Raw genomic sequence first — 12,290 nt, forward strand, 5'->3', positions numbered from 1 at the left:
CGGAATCTTAATTACGAATTTTGTGCCCTCTTATCAATGGTCAATCAAATCAGTTTTGTTGGGAAAAGTCTTCGTTACCGCCAACTCTAACCAAAGGTTGGAAATCTGCGGAAATCGGTCCCCCCACGGTCCCTTAACAAGGAAGATAGGCGATGGAGTAGATAGCAAAGGGGCATAGGAAGAAGAGAAAACTGCAACCCGCTTTATTTATAATGATGCTTTTAAACACTCTAACACTCCAATCCGCCCAACAAGAAAGAGCTTCCCTCTTTTGTAGCCGTCCAGGTCCCCCAGCACGTTTATTCCCAGGATTTCTCTAATAGGTTGGGGACTGGATGTGTGCGATAGTAGTTGATAACCTTGAGTGACTTCTCTGCGATAGCCTCCGGATAAAGACCAAACTTCTTGTATACGTCCTATTAGGAAAGGGGGGGAGAGATATCGGTGAGAAGGCCGTGCCTGAAACAAAGTCCAATAGTCCGACTCCGGGAAATCAACTTACGAGATAAGGGCCCGAGGCACCAAAGGTTGTCATTCCAAGGGGGGCGTGCGCGTATTTCTGCCACCCAAACGTGGTCATGGCCTCCACGGAGACGACGGGCACGCCGGCGGGGAACACCTGCTGCTTGTACTCCAAGGGCTGCTCCTCGAAGAGCTCCATGCAAGGAACGGACACGACTCGGACACTCACGCCCTGGCCCTCGAGCAACTTGGCGGCCTCCATGCAGATGGAAACTTCCGAGCCGGTGGCGGCCAAGATCACCTGCGCGTTGGACGAGTCCTTTAGCACGTAGCCGCCCTTCATGGCCTTCTCGATGGAGGAGCCGTCAAAGTGGGGCAAGTTTTGGCGCGACAGGGCCAGAACGGAGGGGCGGCTGCGGTTGAGGATGGCGGCGGCGTAGCAGCCCGAGGTCTCGTTTCCGTCGGCGGGGCGCATGACGAGCATGTTGGGGGTGGCGCGGCAAAGGGCCAGGGTCTCGATCGGCTGGTGGGTGGGGCCGTCCTCGCCCAAGCCGATCGAGTCGTGGGTCATAACATAGATGGTCTGGAGGTGGGAGAGAGCCGAGAGGCGCACGGCGCCCCAGGCATAGGTGATGAAGTTGAGGAAGGTGCCGCCGTACGGAATGATGCCACCATAGGCGGCCATGCCGTTCATGATGGCGGCCATGCCGTGCTCGCGGACGCCGTAGCGAACATAGCGGCCCGAGTAGTTGCCGAGGCCGGAGGAGGGGGGCTGGAAGTCGACGGCGGTGGACCACCGGGTCAAGTTCGAGCCGGTCAAGTCCGCCGAACCGCCGACGAGCTCGGGCAGCACCTCGACCAGCTTGGTGAGCACCATCTCCGAGAGTTTGCGGGTGGCGACGGGCTTGTCGGCCGCGGTGAAGCTGGGCAGGGCCTTCTCCCATCCTGCGGGGAGCTCTCCCTTGATGCGGCGCTGGAGCTCGGCCGCCTCCTCGGGGTACTTCTCCGCGTACCGCTGCAACAGCTCGGTCCACTGGCGCTCCTTCTCGGCGCCCCTTGCGGCCACCTCGCGATAGAAAGCGTACACCTCATCGGGCACTTGGAACGTGGCCTCGGGGTCGAACCCAAACTTGGCCTTGACCTGCTTGATGTCCTCGGCATCGAGCGGAGAGCCGTGCACCTTCTCCTGGCCCTGGAGCTTGGAGCCGTACCCGATCGTCGTGCGGATCTTGATGAGGGTGGGCTTGTTCTTCTCCAGCTTGGCTGCCGAGATGGCCGCGTCCAGACCGGCAAGGTCGTGGTCGCCATCCTGCAGGGTGAGGACCTGCCACCCATAGGACTCGAAGCGCTTGACAACGTCCTCGGTGAAGCTGACGTCGGTGTCGCCATCGATGGTGATGTGGTTGTCGTCGTAGAGACCGATCAGGTTCCCAAGCTGCAAATGGCCGGCGAGCGAGGCAGCCTCGCCCGAGACACCCTCCTGCAGACACCCGTCGCCCACGATAAAGTAGGTGTAGTTGTTCACGAGTTCGAAGCCGTCCCTGTTGAAAAGCGCGGCCAAATGGGCCTGGGCCATGGCAAGACCCACTGCATTGGCAATGCCCTGGCCCAAAGGCCCGGTGGTGACCTCGATTCCGGGAGTCATGTAGTTCTCAGGATGGCCAGGGGTAATGCTGTCGAGTTGGCGGAACTGCTTGAGATCCTCCATAGAGACCTGGTATCCTAGGAGATGCAACATGGTGTATTGTAGTGCACATGCGTGTCCATTGGAGAGGACAAACCGGTCGCGGTTGAACCATTTGGGATTGGAGGGGTTTGCATTGATGTGTTTGGAGAAGAGAACATGAGTCATGGGGGCGCAGCCCATGGGCGCACCTGCGAGAGAAGGGGACAGACTTGGGTAAACAACAAGCCCTACCGAATTATGAAGGCAAGCAAGGGTAAGCAAGCGGACTCACCGGGATGGCCAGAGTTGGATTTGCGGGTAATGTCGCCCGCAAGGACACGGATAGTGTTGATGCAGACGTTGTCGATGGTATGTGTCATGGATGGGGATGCAAGAAGAGGCAGCAAGCAAAAGAAGCAAAGGCGAGCGGGAAAAAGGGGCTTAAATAACACGAAGGGAGAAGGGGGCAGGAGGAGGGAAAAGCGGGAACTTAGTAATAAGCGAGGACGGGTGAACCCGAGATAGCGAAGCTCGAGGAAATACGCGAAAATAAACATCCCAACATCAAATCGATTCGCTGCTCAACACATTTCAAACCGTCGCGCGCCCATTGGCCAGGACGAAGTTTGAGAATCTTCGGCTGGGCGGAAAAACCCAAGCACCCCTCCTGAGCGGCCGAAATCACGGCCCTCGCGTTAGTCAGATACTTTTATCTGCACAGTTTCACGAACCAGCCTAAATCCCAGAGCATATCTCCGGGCTATCCAGTGGTCAATGTGCCCGCTTGCCGCAGAGGCACATTATATGCATCCAGGGCGCAGTTTGTCAGAGGGCGGGAGCCTGTCTTTCTGACAACTACGGGCATCCATTTTGCATTGTGGTTTCGGCCCCCGTGAGCAAGGCCCTCAGGGGAAAGAACAGCCAAAGTGGGCGAATCAAGAAAAAAAAAAAGAAGAGTTTATCATTGTAACAGTAGAAAGGACAACGAAAGAGATCGGAAAAGAAAAAAAGAGAAAGAAAAATATTACAAGTTTCCAAGTCTATGCTTTTGTTTCCTGAACCGGCTGCTGGGCCGCCTTCTCCTCTATAATGCCCAGGCGTTGTACGTTGCTCTTCGCGGCAGCGTCAGAGTATTTGCGCGAGGCCTCCTCTGCTTTCCGTCGTGCCTCGATTTGTTTTACTTGCTGGGACTGAATCTGCTGGAATCGCTTAATCTAAATGCGAATCATGGTCACCATGAAATGCTGCATAGAGGGGAAAAATAACCACTGTCAAATCCTACCTCCTTCGTGTGGTGCAAGCATTCGAGATAGTCATCTCGTTGTAATACGCACTCATCAGGGCGATCCGCCATGGCGTAACATTTGTGAAATTCTTGCCAATAGGCAAAGCATCGGCCGCTACCTATTTCAGTTGAAATATAAAAAAAAATTAGGAAATCAAGGCAGGTCGAGATGCTCAAGAGGTGGAATGGCCTTCAATAGGTCTCCGATTTCAACAGCCCTTGGATGAATTAATATAAGAGACATACCGCCATAGAAACCGTATCCAGATGCCATCTCGATCTATATATCTTTTTTGAAATAGCTACTAGGTCAAGTTTAAGTGTTTATCGAACTGGGGTTTTTGTGGATGACGTATTAATTAGGTTAGGTTATTCGAATGGAGTCTGAAAGTTGCCTAATGTAAACAAAGCCATTTTTCGCAAGTATAAAAAGAGTTCCATTTTGGAGACCTTTGGACTCTATCTCTTTTCTTTCCTTTATCTTACCTCGTATGTTTACACCCTAAACCTCACCCTTTTTCTTGATCTCTACCCTTGCACGCCATTATGAATACTACCGAGGTATTTTTCGCCATATTTTCGTTTTTTTTCCTCCCGTTTTGAAAAGCTCTACGGGATGACAACCTTTATTTTTCAAACTAGAGTCTCCGATACAGTATGAGAGACAATTTTATATTCTGATGCTTTTCTCTTTTTCTGTTCGTGTTTCCTGGCTTTTGAAGGGTTTACTAAATCCATGCATATTTGTTTAGATGCTCGATTTTTAGCGCAAACGAGTGACAAGCGAATTTCAACATAGAGGTAAATATTATTTCCATCATTATGGTTGCGATGAAGAAAACATTTATACGTCAAAAAGCTGGAATTACCGGCTGAATTATTGTGATGTTAATGGCGCATCTGAGCAAACCCATTTTATGTAATGACAATTTCCGTCACTCGTGCTCATAGTAACGGTTTTCTTTGATTGTAGTGGATTTGGAGACAATGTAAACACACGAGGCCCCGTTGGTTCCAAGTCTTATTGTAAGTAACTCTCCCTTATCGGCGTTGAATAGAATGATGAAACGCACTGGGCACTGAAAACCTCATGTTTGAAAGTGCTTAATAACACCGGGTTCCAGAAATCACCCGCTCCTGACTCATTCTTTTAAATGACTCTTTTTCAATCATGGTGGATGGAGATCTAATGACCGTATATATCGAATTAGATCCATGCATTTGGTCCCAGCTCGGTCAAAGACAGTCAGCATCTCTTAGGGTGAGTTTCTATGCCCTTTCCTTTGGCACTCTTTAAAGGGAGAAAAAAGGATGAGAATTTTTTTTTTAGATGACGAGTCAGAACGAGTTATCTCTGTTGACACTATGGCATTCCTGATTTATTTTCTCTGCCCTTTCCTTGGACTTCAACATTGCATAGAAATACCTGTGCTAACGATAGTTTCCTTGTATTTTAGGTGCCGTCTCCGAGTGAGCGTGACCCCCAACCTTTGTTTAGTCGAGTTTTCATGGTACGGCATAAGAAAATAGAATTTTCTTACCAAGTTTAGAGGATGAGCTTAGCATTATCTAGACAAGCATATGTCTGAATGCCCATTTTGAAACATGCTCTCTGATACTTCCTCTACCACTTATTCGTCATCCTAATCCATCCTGGTTATTAACCTGTGGAATCCTCAATTAGGATTACGGATCCTTATTGCGGCCGCTCGACTCCGGTTCGATGAATGAAGGTGAGCCCTCTTTTCCTCCCTATCCCTCACTAGCTAGCGTGATGAAACTTTATTCACGACGGTCAACTGAATCCCTTGATGACCATCCTTTAAAACTAACCCATTTATTTCTGAAAAATCAACCCATTCATTTTGATTTCTTATGTATGCCTTTTATTAAAGTGCAAGTTGGCTAACCCTCTTAACGCCATTTCTAGATTTCTTGGTGAACCAGGGATGTGCAGCGCCGCTAAGCATTTCAAGGTTAGTCTCCACCTCCATTCTTTATCCATCATGTTTTCTTTGAGTGTGATGAAACCTTTTTTCACGACGGTCAACTGAATCCTTTGATGACCATCCTTTAAAACTAACCCATTTATTTCTGATATTTTTCCTTTTCATCCTTGCATGATAACTCGATTGGAATGATTTGCTAACCTCTACACTTGTTTATCTCTCTAGGTAAGTCACGCTAAGCCTGCCGCATTAGACCATAGCATTCCATGCATGTGTGGTTTCAATATAAAAAAATAAAATATATCCATTTCAACTAAAAAAAATTGGAAATCGAATTGTTTATGTTTTTAAAAAAAGTATGGGAAGAGATGGGCCCCTATATATGCAAATTAAGTGTATCTAATGGCAACAAAAAAAAATCATCATGAAAAAGGGTAGTATACAAAGAGTTTCTACAAAAGAAATGGGCGGGAGGGAGGGGGAACTACCCCTCCTATCGAGTGAACAGTTTCCTTTGGTACTGCGTATTGGGAATGAGATGGGGCGATTCGACTATGTACCGGCGATACGCTTCACGCAGATGTTCGGGACGGATGGGCCCTTGGTCGCCCCATTCCTCCATGACCTCTTTTGCTAGTTGACAAGAGAGAGCAAAAAAAATAAATGAGACTTGAAGAAAACGACAAGCGAAACAGAGCGCCAATCCAAAAATAAGAGAGGGGGAGGGGGAGGGAAGAAAAGGATGGATGAGGAAGGGGTCAAGAGAGAGAGGCAAATACCTTTTTCTACCATTTCGCCCACGAATACCTTTCCAAAACCGGCTACCACGAAGGCCATAGTGTTGGAACAGGACTGATTAAGGATATTACTGACCAACTGCAGGGATAAGGTGTAGTCATAATGCATTAATGCAAAGGATGAACTAGGAGCAAAAGAAAAAACACGTACCCGCTTCACATTGGAGCGGTTCAGCACCGACCGCCTAAAGGCCTCGTAGCGTTCGAGCTGCTCGGGTGAAAAATTGTCCAGCAACACTCTGTATGCACCGACAAGATCCGGGTTGGAAAAGAGAAAAATAGAAGGGGGGGTCAACGATCCATCTCTCTTCGAGCCAAGATCCCATGAAATAAACAAACGATCATTACTTCATCTCCTCCTTGGTTCGCGTCAGGAGTCGGATCTTTGTCCGTGCAAGCTGATCCACCTGCTCTCCCTGCTCCTCCTCCTCTTCTTCCATTTCCTCTTTTACATTGTCACCCTCCGCCACGGTGGGAGCGGGGGTTGTGGGAGCAAGAGATCCAGCTCGGGATGGGGGCTGCGAGCGACGGGCTGCGGCTGGCGAAGGTGGGGTCGAGAAGCGAGACTGAGATTTGCCTCGACCGGAAGATTCGGTGCCATAGGAGGGGTCGAAGGAGGGATTCATGGTGGGCAATAAGTGGATTAAGGGGTTATTCACCTCTTCAGCTAAATGGCCCATTTACTTTCCTCCCTATTTTACTAGATAAAGCGCGGCGCAGTTTGCATCAGAGCTTGTTTCAGAAAGCGAAATAAAGGAGGCTTATTGAATCCACAATAGAAATGGGAGAGCAAGGACGGAGGCAAGTGAAAAAGTGCGCTGACCTCGATTATGTTGCTAGACCAAAAGGGTCGACCATGCACAGAGGTAACCCCTTGCTGGTATGCGTCATGCTCTCCTTAATACAGCGGGCAACCACGCCCCTCCTTGTCTCATTCGATGCTAGTTGAAAAGGTTGCAAAGGGAGGCAAGGTCGCGGGTGGCCAAGCTGTACCAGCTAAAGATGCGGGGTAGGAACACAGGCAGAAGCTGGTGGCCATGTCTTCATGCTGCTTGATAATGATGTCAGCTGCATGTCACGCGATTAGACCCGCCTGCCTCAGGGCTACAAACTGTGTTGTGGATGGGACGGGACGGGGGGGGGGGGATGCGGAGGAGATATACCAGAATTGTACTAAGAGGCATTGACACAGATCGCATCCTGCGCACAATAAAGCTAAGCATAAGTTTAGTCCCTCGATGAGTAAGCAAAAATGCGCTGGAGTCATCTCCACTGCTTGTTTACAGACCTCAGTGCCCCATCTAAACCACCCGGGTTTAGGATTTGGCCATGGTTGAGTTTGGTGGCAATATACGTTCCTCTAAGCAATGCATTGCGCACGAAGCTTTCTTTTGGAGCCCCGCTTAGCTTCGTACCAAAGCTAGATGGTGGAACGAGCGTTCCTCGGAACGACCCCAGCAGTGGCCAAACTCTCCCCCTCCCCTTCTTTCTCATTGACGGGTTGCCCACCTTACCGACAACGACCCCATTGAGGAGCAGCTTTTCTGCTGTGATTTTCTAAATTCCTCTCCCAGTTCTCCCCCAGCCTCTCTCTCCCTGCCATCCGTGATAGACCCTCTTGGTCCCCAGCAAGTCAGTGGGGGCTAAGTCGGTGATTTCAAGCTTTTCTCCCAGGAAGAGAGAGGATATTAATTTATTGATTATAGAAGAAACTACATATATATATATATATATATCGCAGTCAAGATCGTAAGGAAAAAACAATACGTAGACAAGGTGACAAAAGAAACAAGAGAGTATACGTCACAAGGAATAGAAGGGCAAAAAAAAAAATAAAACACAAGATACTAAGTATTATAGCAGAAAATTCACAGCTAAGCTAAAAGAACACACAAACACACAGGCAGAATTACAACTTTGTGAGGAAAAAAGGAATTTAGAAAAACAGGGCCAAAACTAAAAGAACAGGAAATGAAATAAGAGGGGGTGGAAGCAACACAACAACGTCACAATGGAGGCTCGGCATTCTCTCTCATTTGCTCGACGCGGTTATCTTTACTTGTGACAACACTTGATGTGCCAGGTTAGGGTGTTCTTGTGGGAGAAAGCCTTGGTGCATCCTTCAAAGTCGCAGCGGTACGGCAGCCGGCCAATGTGAATCCTGCGGTGCCGGGCGAGCGAGCTGCTGTCGGAGAAGCGCTTCTCACAGTGCTCGCAGTGGTGAGGGCGCTCGCCGCTGTGGGTGCGCAGATGGACGGTCAAGGCACTTCGCTGGATAAAGCCTTGAGGATTATGGGGAAACGTTAGACCTGGTAAGCAAACCGGTGGAATGGGATGAGGGAAGGAGGGGAGGGGCGCTTACTCTTGAGGCAGAGCGGGCAACGGAACGGGCGGTCGTTGCTGTGAATGCGCGAGTGACGCGCCAGATCCGAGCGGCGCGAAAAGGCCTTGTTGCATTCGGAGCAGGGGTAGGGCTTGGAGTGGATGTGGTCGTGGTGAATGAGTTCCAGAATGTCCATTGCGGGGGGAGGGAAGGGTGGCGAATGAGCGTTGCAAAGAGATACCAGCTCTCGGGGAGAAAAGGGCGGCTAAAGATTGGAGAGGAATGAGCACACGGAGGAATGAGGGGCGGCGGCGGCGGCGAGGAGGTGGGGAAGGAGCACGGCAAGGCGGGAAAATACGAGTTTGGAGGGGCTTGTGTTTTCCCGGCAGTTCACGGCGGCCTCAGCGGGGCCCTTTATATAGCCATTAATTAAGAAAACGGGAATGCAACGCTTTGCGTTTAGAAAACGAGGCGCCTACACTCTGAGGTGGAGAGAAGGGGGAAATTGGGTTCAAATTGCACTGCTCTTCATTTGCACTGTTATGGAAGGTGTCGGTGTATGGCATCGGGTGATCGCTGAGCTGCTGGGCTCGCCGTCACACCGAGGCCCTGCTGCCATGTAAGCAGCGCCGCAGGGTGCCGTGCGTGCGGCTCGCCTCTCTTTAAGCTTTATGAGCGATGGCCGCCGTGCATGGGCAGCCCATCCCTGCCGCTGCAAAACTACCTCTGCGCCGGCCCAAACCGGTCGAACGAGTCTCGTTCAGATTGCGGATGATTTCCCCCCCGCAAATTCCGCACGGTTTTTCCCAGCTTGTTTCTTCTTTTTTCCCCTGAGCGGTTCGCGGGGGGCAGCGCAAACAGGGGAGAGAGGGCCAGCACTTCACACACACGCCCCCCCTTGCAGCCGCTGCACCCAGCCTCCCTTCTCGCTCGCCTCTTCATTTTGACTCTCAGACTGCGCCGATTAATAATTTCCCCTTTTTCCCTAAGCTCCCCTCTCTGGCCCCTTCCTCTCAGCGAATGGACTAAAATGGCTATATTTCCTAATGCGGCACGGATCTTGGGCACATACAAAATAAATAATCAGTAGAAGAAGAGACAATATGAGGCTGACAGGGTAGAGAGAAAGGCGAAAAATTTCATTGTGTAGAACTGTATAGAGGCGAGGATAATGAACATAGATAGCAGCAGCAGCAGAAAGAGAAAAAAGAAAAAAAAAACAAAGACAAAGGCGAGCGAAGGCGGAGAGGCTGCGACAAGGGAGCAAACGGTAGGAAAGGAAGACAAAGGGAAGAGAAACATCAAAACTGTACAATCTAAGGTAACTTCGGTCGTTTATCCATGCACACTGATCAGAGAGAAAGACGGCCTCGACGGGGCCACAACACGCGAAAAACAAAATAGAGTTCTAGTCATAAACAGGAGCCGAAGATCCTTGCCCAGCTGGGAGCCCAAGCTCCGACGGGTCTCTGCGCTCCTCGGTGGGCAAATAGAAAAAGACGGGCGGGCCGAGGTTGAAGGAACGCTGGCGGCCCAGCAACTGCTCGCGCTCTCGCTGAAGCCGAATCTGGGTCTCGCGCAGATGCCTTAGATGCTCCTGCTGTCGCTGCATCTGCCGCAGATGACTCCGCTTGTGCACGGAGAGGGTGTCCGATCGCGGAAATGCCTTGCCGCACAGCGGGCATTCGTAGGGGCGGATCCGCGAATGAGAGCTGCGCAGATGCCGCTTGAAGTGCTGGAACCGCTTGAACGCCTTGTGGCAGCCTTCATGTGGGCATGCGAAAGGGCGCGATTCATCCCCGGTCGAATGGAAGGTCACGGAGGGGGAGGTGGCCGCAGTTGCAGAGTCAGAGGAGGAGGAGGACGAGGACGAGGACGAGGACGACGTCGTGGCGGAAGAGAGGGCCGACGCACTAGGCACGGACAGATTGTGCTTGTGCTTGTGTCTGAATTTGCCGCCGGCAATGTCGTTGTCGGCATCCTCCTCGCCGATCCCATCCGCAAGCCCGCCTTCTTCCTTGGTGAGAGGGGGCGGAGAGCCGGGGTACAGGGGGCGGGCGGAGGAGGAGGAGGAGGAGAAGGGGGGCTCCGACACGGTGTGGGCACGCCGGCGGAGCGCCACCGGGGAGGTCGCCAGGTACGGCTCTGGCTGAGGAGAGCATTGGAGCGAGCTGCACGAGAGCGCGGAAGGCGACGAGGGCGTTTGCAGGGGAGAGGGGGCCGACGGGGAGGAGAACGAGTCGTAGGGGATATAGGATTGGGATATTTCGGGGTGGGTGCTGGTGAAGCTGGGTGGTATGAAATAGTGGGGGGGGATGCCTGCGGACTTGTCCCAGCGCTCCCAGGCTCGAGAGCCGCAGTCGGAGGCCACGGACGGCGCCTTGATGTTCTGCTCGGGGCCGTCGCCCTCGTATCCGCCGGAGGCGGGCTCGCCCTCCCAGGAGTATCCTTGCATGGCCATGTCAGGCCACGCCTCCCCATGCAAGGGCTGGATATACTCCCCACTAGGCTCGAATCCGTCCACGGAGGAATAGGGGAAGGGCGGCACCTGGTCGAGCTGCAGCACGGGGTCAAACATCGAGAAGGGTTGTGTCGTCATATCTTCAGCCTAGTGAGGATGGACGAGGGCAAATGAAATGAGAAAGAGTGGAGTCAATGGGGGCGGCGGGCTCAATGAGAGAATGCAAATGACAGTGCAAATATCTAGAATAACAAGTGGAGGAGGAGGAAAGGGAGGAGTGGATGCAAGGTATGGGGGGGGAATCAAGATCAGTATCAAGCAGCAAGAGCCGATGAGGATGCGGGTGCAGGAAGGGGAGAAGAAGGAGAGGGCGAGAGAGAAAATAAAAATGAAAACGAGAGGGAGGTTCAGGAGGAGACGGGTGGTTTGGCTTGCGTATTTATTCAAAAACAAAGAAGTACGAGTGTAACAAAGGAGGAAGGCGGCCTTGCTGACGAGATAATTGGCAATATAGAGGTGAATAGGAATGGCATCAACAGGGTGTATCTTTGTGGTTTGGGATGGAGGGAGTAAAGGTTTTCACCAAGCAAGAAAGAAATGCCGATTTTATATACAAAGGTGATCGGTGGTCGGAGTAGGTGGCCCAAGCAAAAGAGCCAATTTCTGAGCATCTGTGGGAAGGGGAGGGGGGGGGGGAGGTGGCGCGGAACACAGGAACACGAAATTTCCAAGGTATCCATTCAGGCTTTATTAAACTGATAAAAGCAGAACACTGGAGAGACAAGTGACAAACTTTAAGGTTCGCGTCCTTTTATCCTCATCCTTTTTTGGGCGTGCGTTATGTGTGGAGAATCGAGGCCTTCGGATGGGGCCACGCTGAGCAGCCACAGTATATCTTCAATAGTGCAGGGCGCGAGGAGCACCGGGCGCCCAGGGGGAGGGGGGGGGAGAGGGGGGAGAAGCGGCAGGAAAGGAGACTCAGTGCAGGCGAGCTGCGGCCAATTTGATCGCTTAGAGAGAATGAGGGGGGAGCAGGAGAGCACGATGGGGTTTGGCTTTATTTCCCCCCTCCACGTTTTCCATCGCATCCTCTGTTACAGTCCCGCGGGAATTTTGAGGTGAAGAAACCGGAACAGTAAAATTGGACCTAGCTTACCGGGGAGCATGAAGCCTCCCCCCCCCCCCTCTCTCCCCCAATGACGAATGCAAATTTGCCACTGTGTAAGATCGATGGATGTGCTAAGTTTAGATAGCTGGGGGCCAAAGTTCAGAGAGGACTATGAAAACACATGGCACAAAATCCATAATCACAATAAACGTTAGTCTCAAGAAAATTTATCGAGCAGC

The 12,290-nt window shown here is 51.4% G+C and overlaps 8 protein-coding genes across 8 annotated transcripts; 2 read left to right on the top strand and 6 right to left on the bottom strand.

Moving 5' to 3' along the window:
* Nucleotides 1–299: 299 nt before the first annotated feature.
* On the bottom strand, nucleotides 300–2,508 carry VTP21DRAFT_3108 (uncharacterized protein; the record flags this gene model as incomplete). The annotated part of the gene is made up of 3 exons (XM_069393375.1): nucleotides 300–416; nucleotides 503–2,337; nucleotides 2,421–2,508. The coding sequence occupies 3 exons, from the start codon at nucleotides 2,506–2,508 to the stop codon at nucleotides 300–302; spliced, it is 2,040 nt and encodes a 679-aa protein (XP_069249718.1).
* Nucleotides 2,509–3,168: 660 nt separating this feature from the next.
* Nucleotides 3,169–3,687, bottom strand: VTP21DRAFT_3109 (uncharacterized protein; the record flags this gene model as incomplete). The annotated part of the gene is made up of 3 exons (XM_069393376.1): nucleotides 3,169–3,342; nucleotides 3,411–3,532; nucleotides 3,660–3,687. 3 exons carry the CDS (start codon nucleotides 3,685–3,687, stop codon nucleotides 3,169–3,171), a joined length of 324 nt encoding a protein of 107 aa, XP_069249719.1.
* Nucleotides 3,688–4,235: 548 nt separating this feature from the next.
* On the top strand, nucleotides 4,236–5,591 carry VTP21DRAFT_3110 (uncharacterized protein; the record flags this gene model as incomplete). Its single annotated transcript, XM_069393378.1, has 7 exons — nucleotides 4,236–4,263; nucleotides 4,365–4,439; nucleotides 4,625–4,674; nucleotides 4,871–4,924; nucleotides 5,098–5,146; nucleotides 5,344–5,389; nucleotides 5,588–5,591. 7 exons carry the CDS (start codon nucleotides 4,236–4,238, stop codon nucleotides 5,589–5,591), a joined length of 306 nt encoding a protein of 101 aa, XP_069249720.1.
* Nucleotides 5,592–5,855: 264 nt separating this feature from the next.
* Nucleotides 5,856–6,785, bottom strand: VTP21DRAFT_3111 (uncharacterized protein; the record flags this gene model as incomplete). Its single annotated transcript, XM_069393379.1, has 4 exons — nucleotides 5,856–5,995; nucleotides 6,142–6,238; nucleotides 6,311–6,398; nucleotides 6,508–6,785. The coding sequence occupies 4 exons, from the start codon at nucleotides 6,783–6,785 to the stop codon at nucleotides 5,856–5,858; spliced, it is 603 nt and encodes a 200-aa protein (XP_069249721.1).
* A 155-nt stretch (nucleotides 6,786–6,940) lies between these two features.
* Nucleotides 6,941–7,720, top strand: VTP21DRAFT_3112 (uncharacterized protein; the record flags this gene model as incomplete). Its single annotated transcript, XM_069393380.1, has 3 exons — nucleotides 6,941–7,025; nucleotides 7,105–7,168; nucleotides 7,480–7,720. 3 exons carry the CDS (start codon nucleotides 6,941–6,943, stop codon nucleotides 7,718–7,720), a joined length of 390 nt encoding a protein of 129 aa, XP_069249722.1.
* A 494-nt stretch (nucleotides 7,721–8,214) lies between these two features.
* VTP21DRAFT_3113 (uncharacterized protein) lies at nucleotides 8,215–8,678 on the bottom strand (the record flags this gene model as incomplete). The annotated part of the gene is made up of 2 exons (XM_069393381.1): nucleotides 8,215–8,441; nucleotides 8,522–8,678. 2 exons carry the CDS (start codon nucleotides 8,676–8,678, stop codon nucleotides 8,215–8,217), a joined length of 384 nt encoding a protein of 127 aa, XP_069249723.1.
* A 69-nt stretch (nucleotides 8,679–8,747) lies between these two features.
* On the bottom strand, nucleotides 8,748–9,048 carry VTP21DRAFT_3114 (uncharacterized protein; the record flags this gene model as incomplete). The annotated part of the gene is made up of 2 exons (XM_069393382.1): nucleotides 8,748–8,894; nucleotides 8,962–9,048. The coding sequence occupies 2 exons, from the start codon at nucleotides 9,046–9,048 to the stop codon at nucleotides 8,748–8,750; spliced, it is 234 nt and encodes a 77-aa protein (XP_069249724.1).
* An 842-nt stretch (nucleotides 9,049–9,890) lies between these two features.
* VTP21DRAFT_3115 (uncharacterized protein) lies at nucleotides 9,891–11,081 on the bottom strand (the record flags this gene model as incomplete). Its single annotated transcript, XM_069393383.1, has 1 exon — nucleotides 9,891–11,081. One exon carries the CDS (start codon nucleotides 11,079–11,081, stop codon nucleotides 9,891–9,893), a length of 1,191 nt encoding a protein of 396 aa, XP_069249725.1.
* Nucleotides 11,082–12,290: the final 1,209 nt, after the last annotated feature.

The sequence above is a fragment of the Calcarisporiella thermophila genome (genome assembly GCF_041956535.1).
Source record: "Calcarisporiella thermophila strain CBS 279.70 unplaced genomic scaffold VTP21scaffold_16, whole genome shotgun sequence".
Taxonomy (NCBI): domain Eukaryota; kingdom Fungi; phylum Calcarisporiellomycota; class Calcarisporiellomycetes; order Calcarisporiellales; family Calcarisporiellaceae; genus Calcarisporiella; species Calcarisporiella thermophila.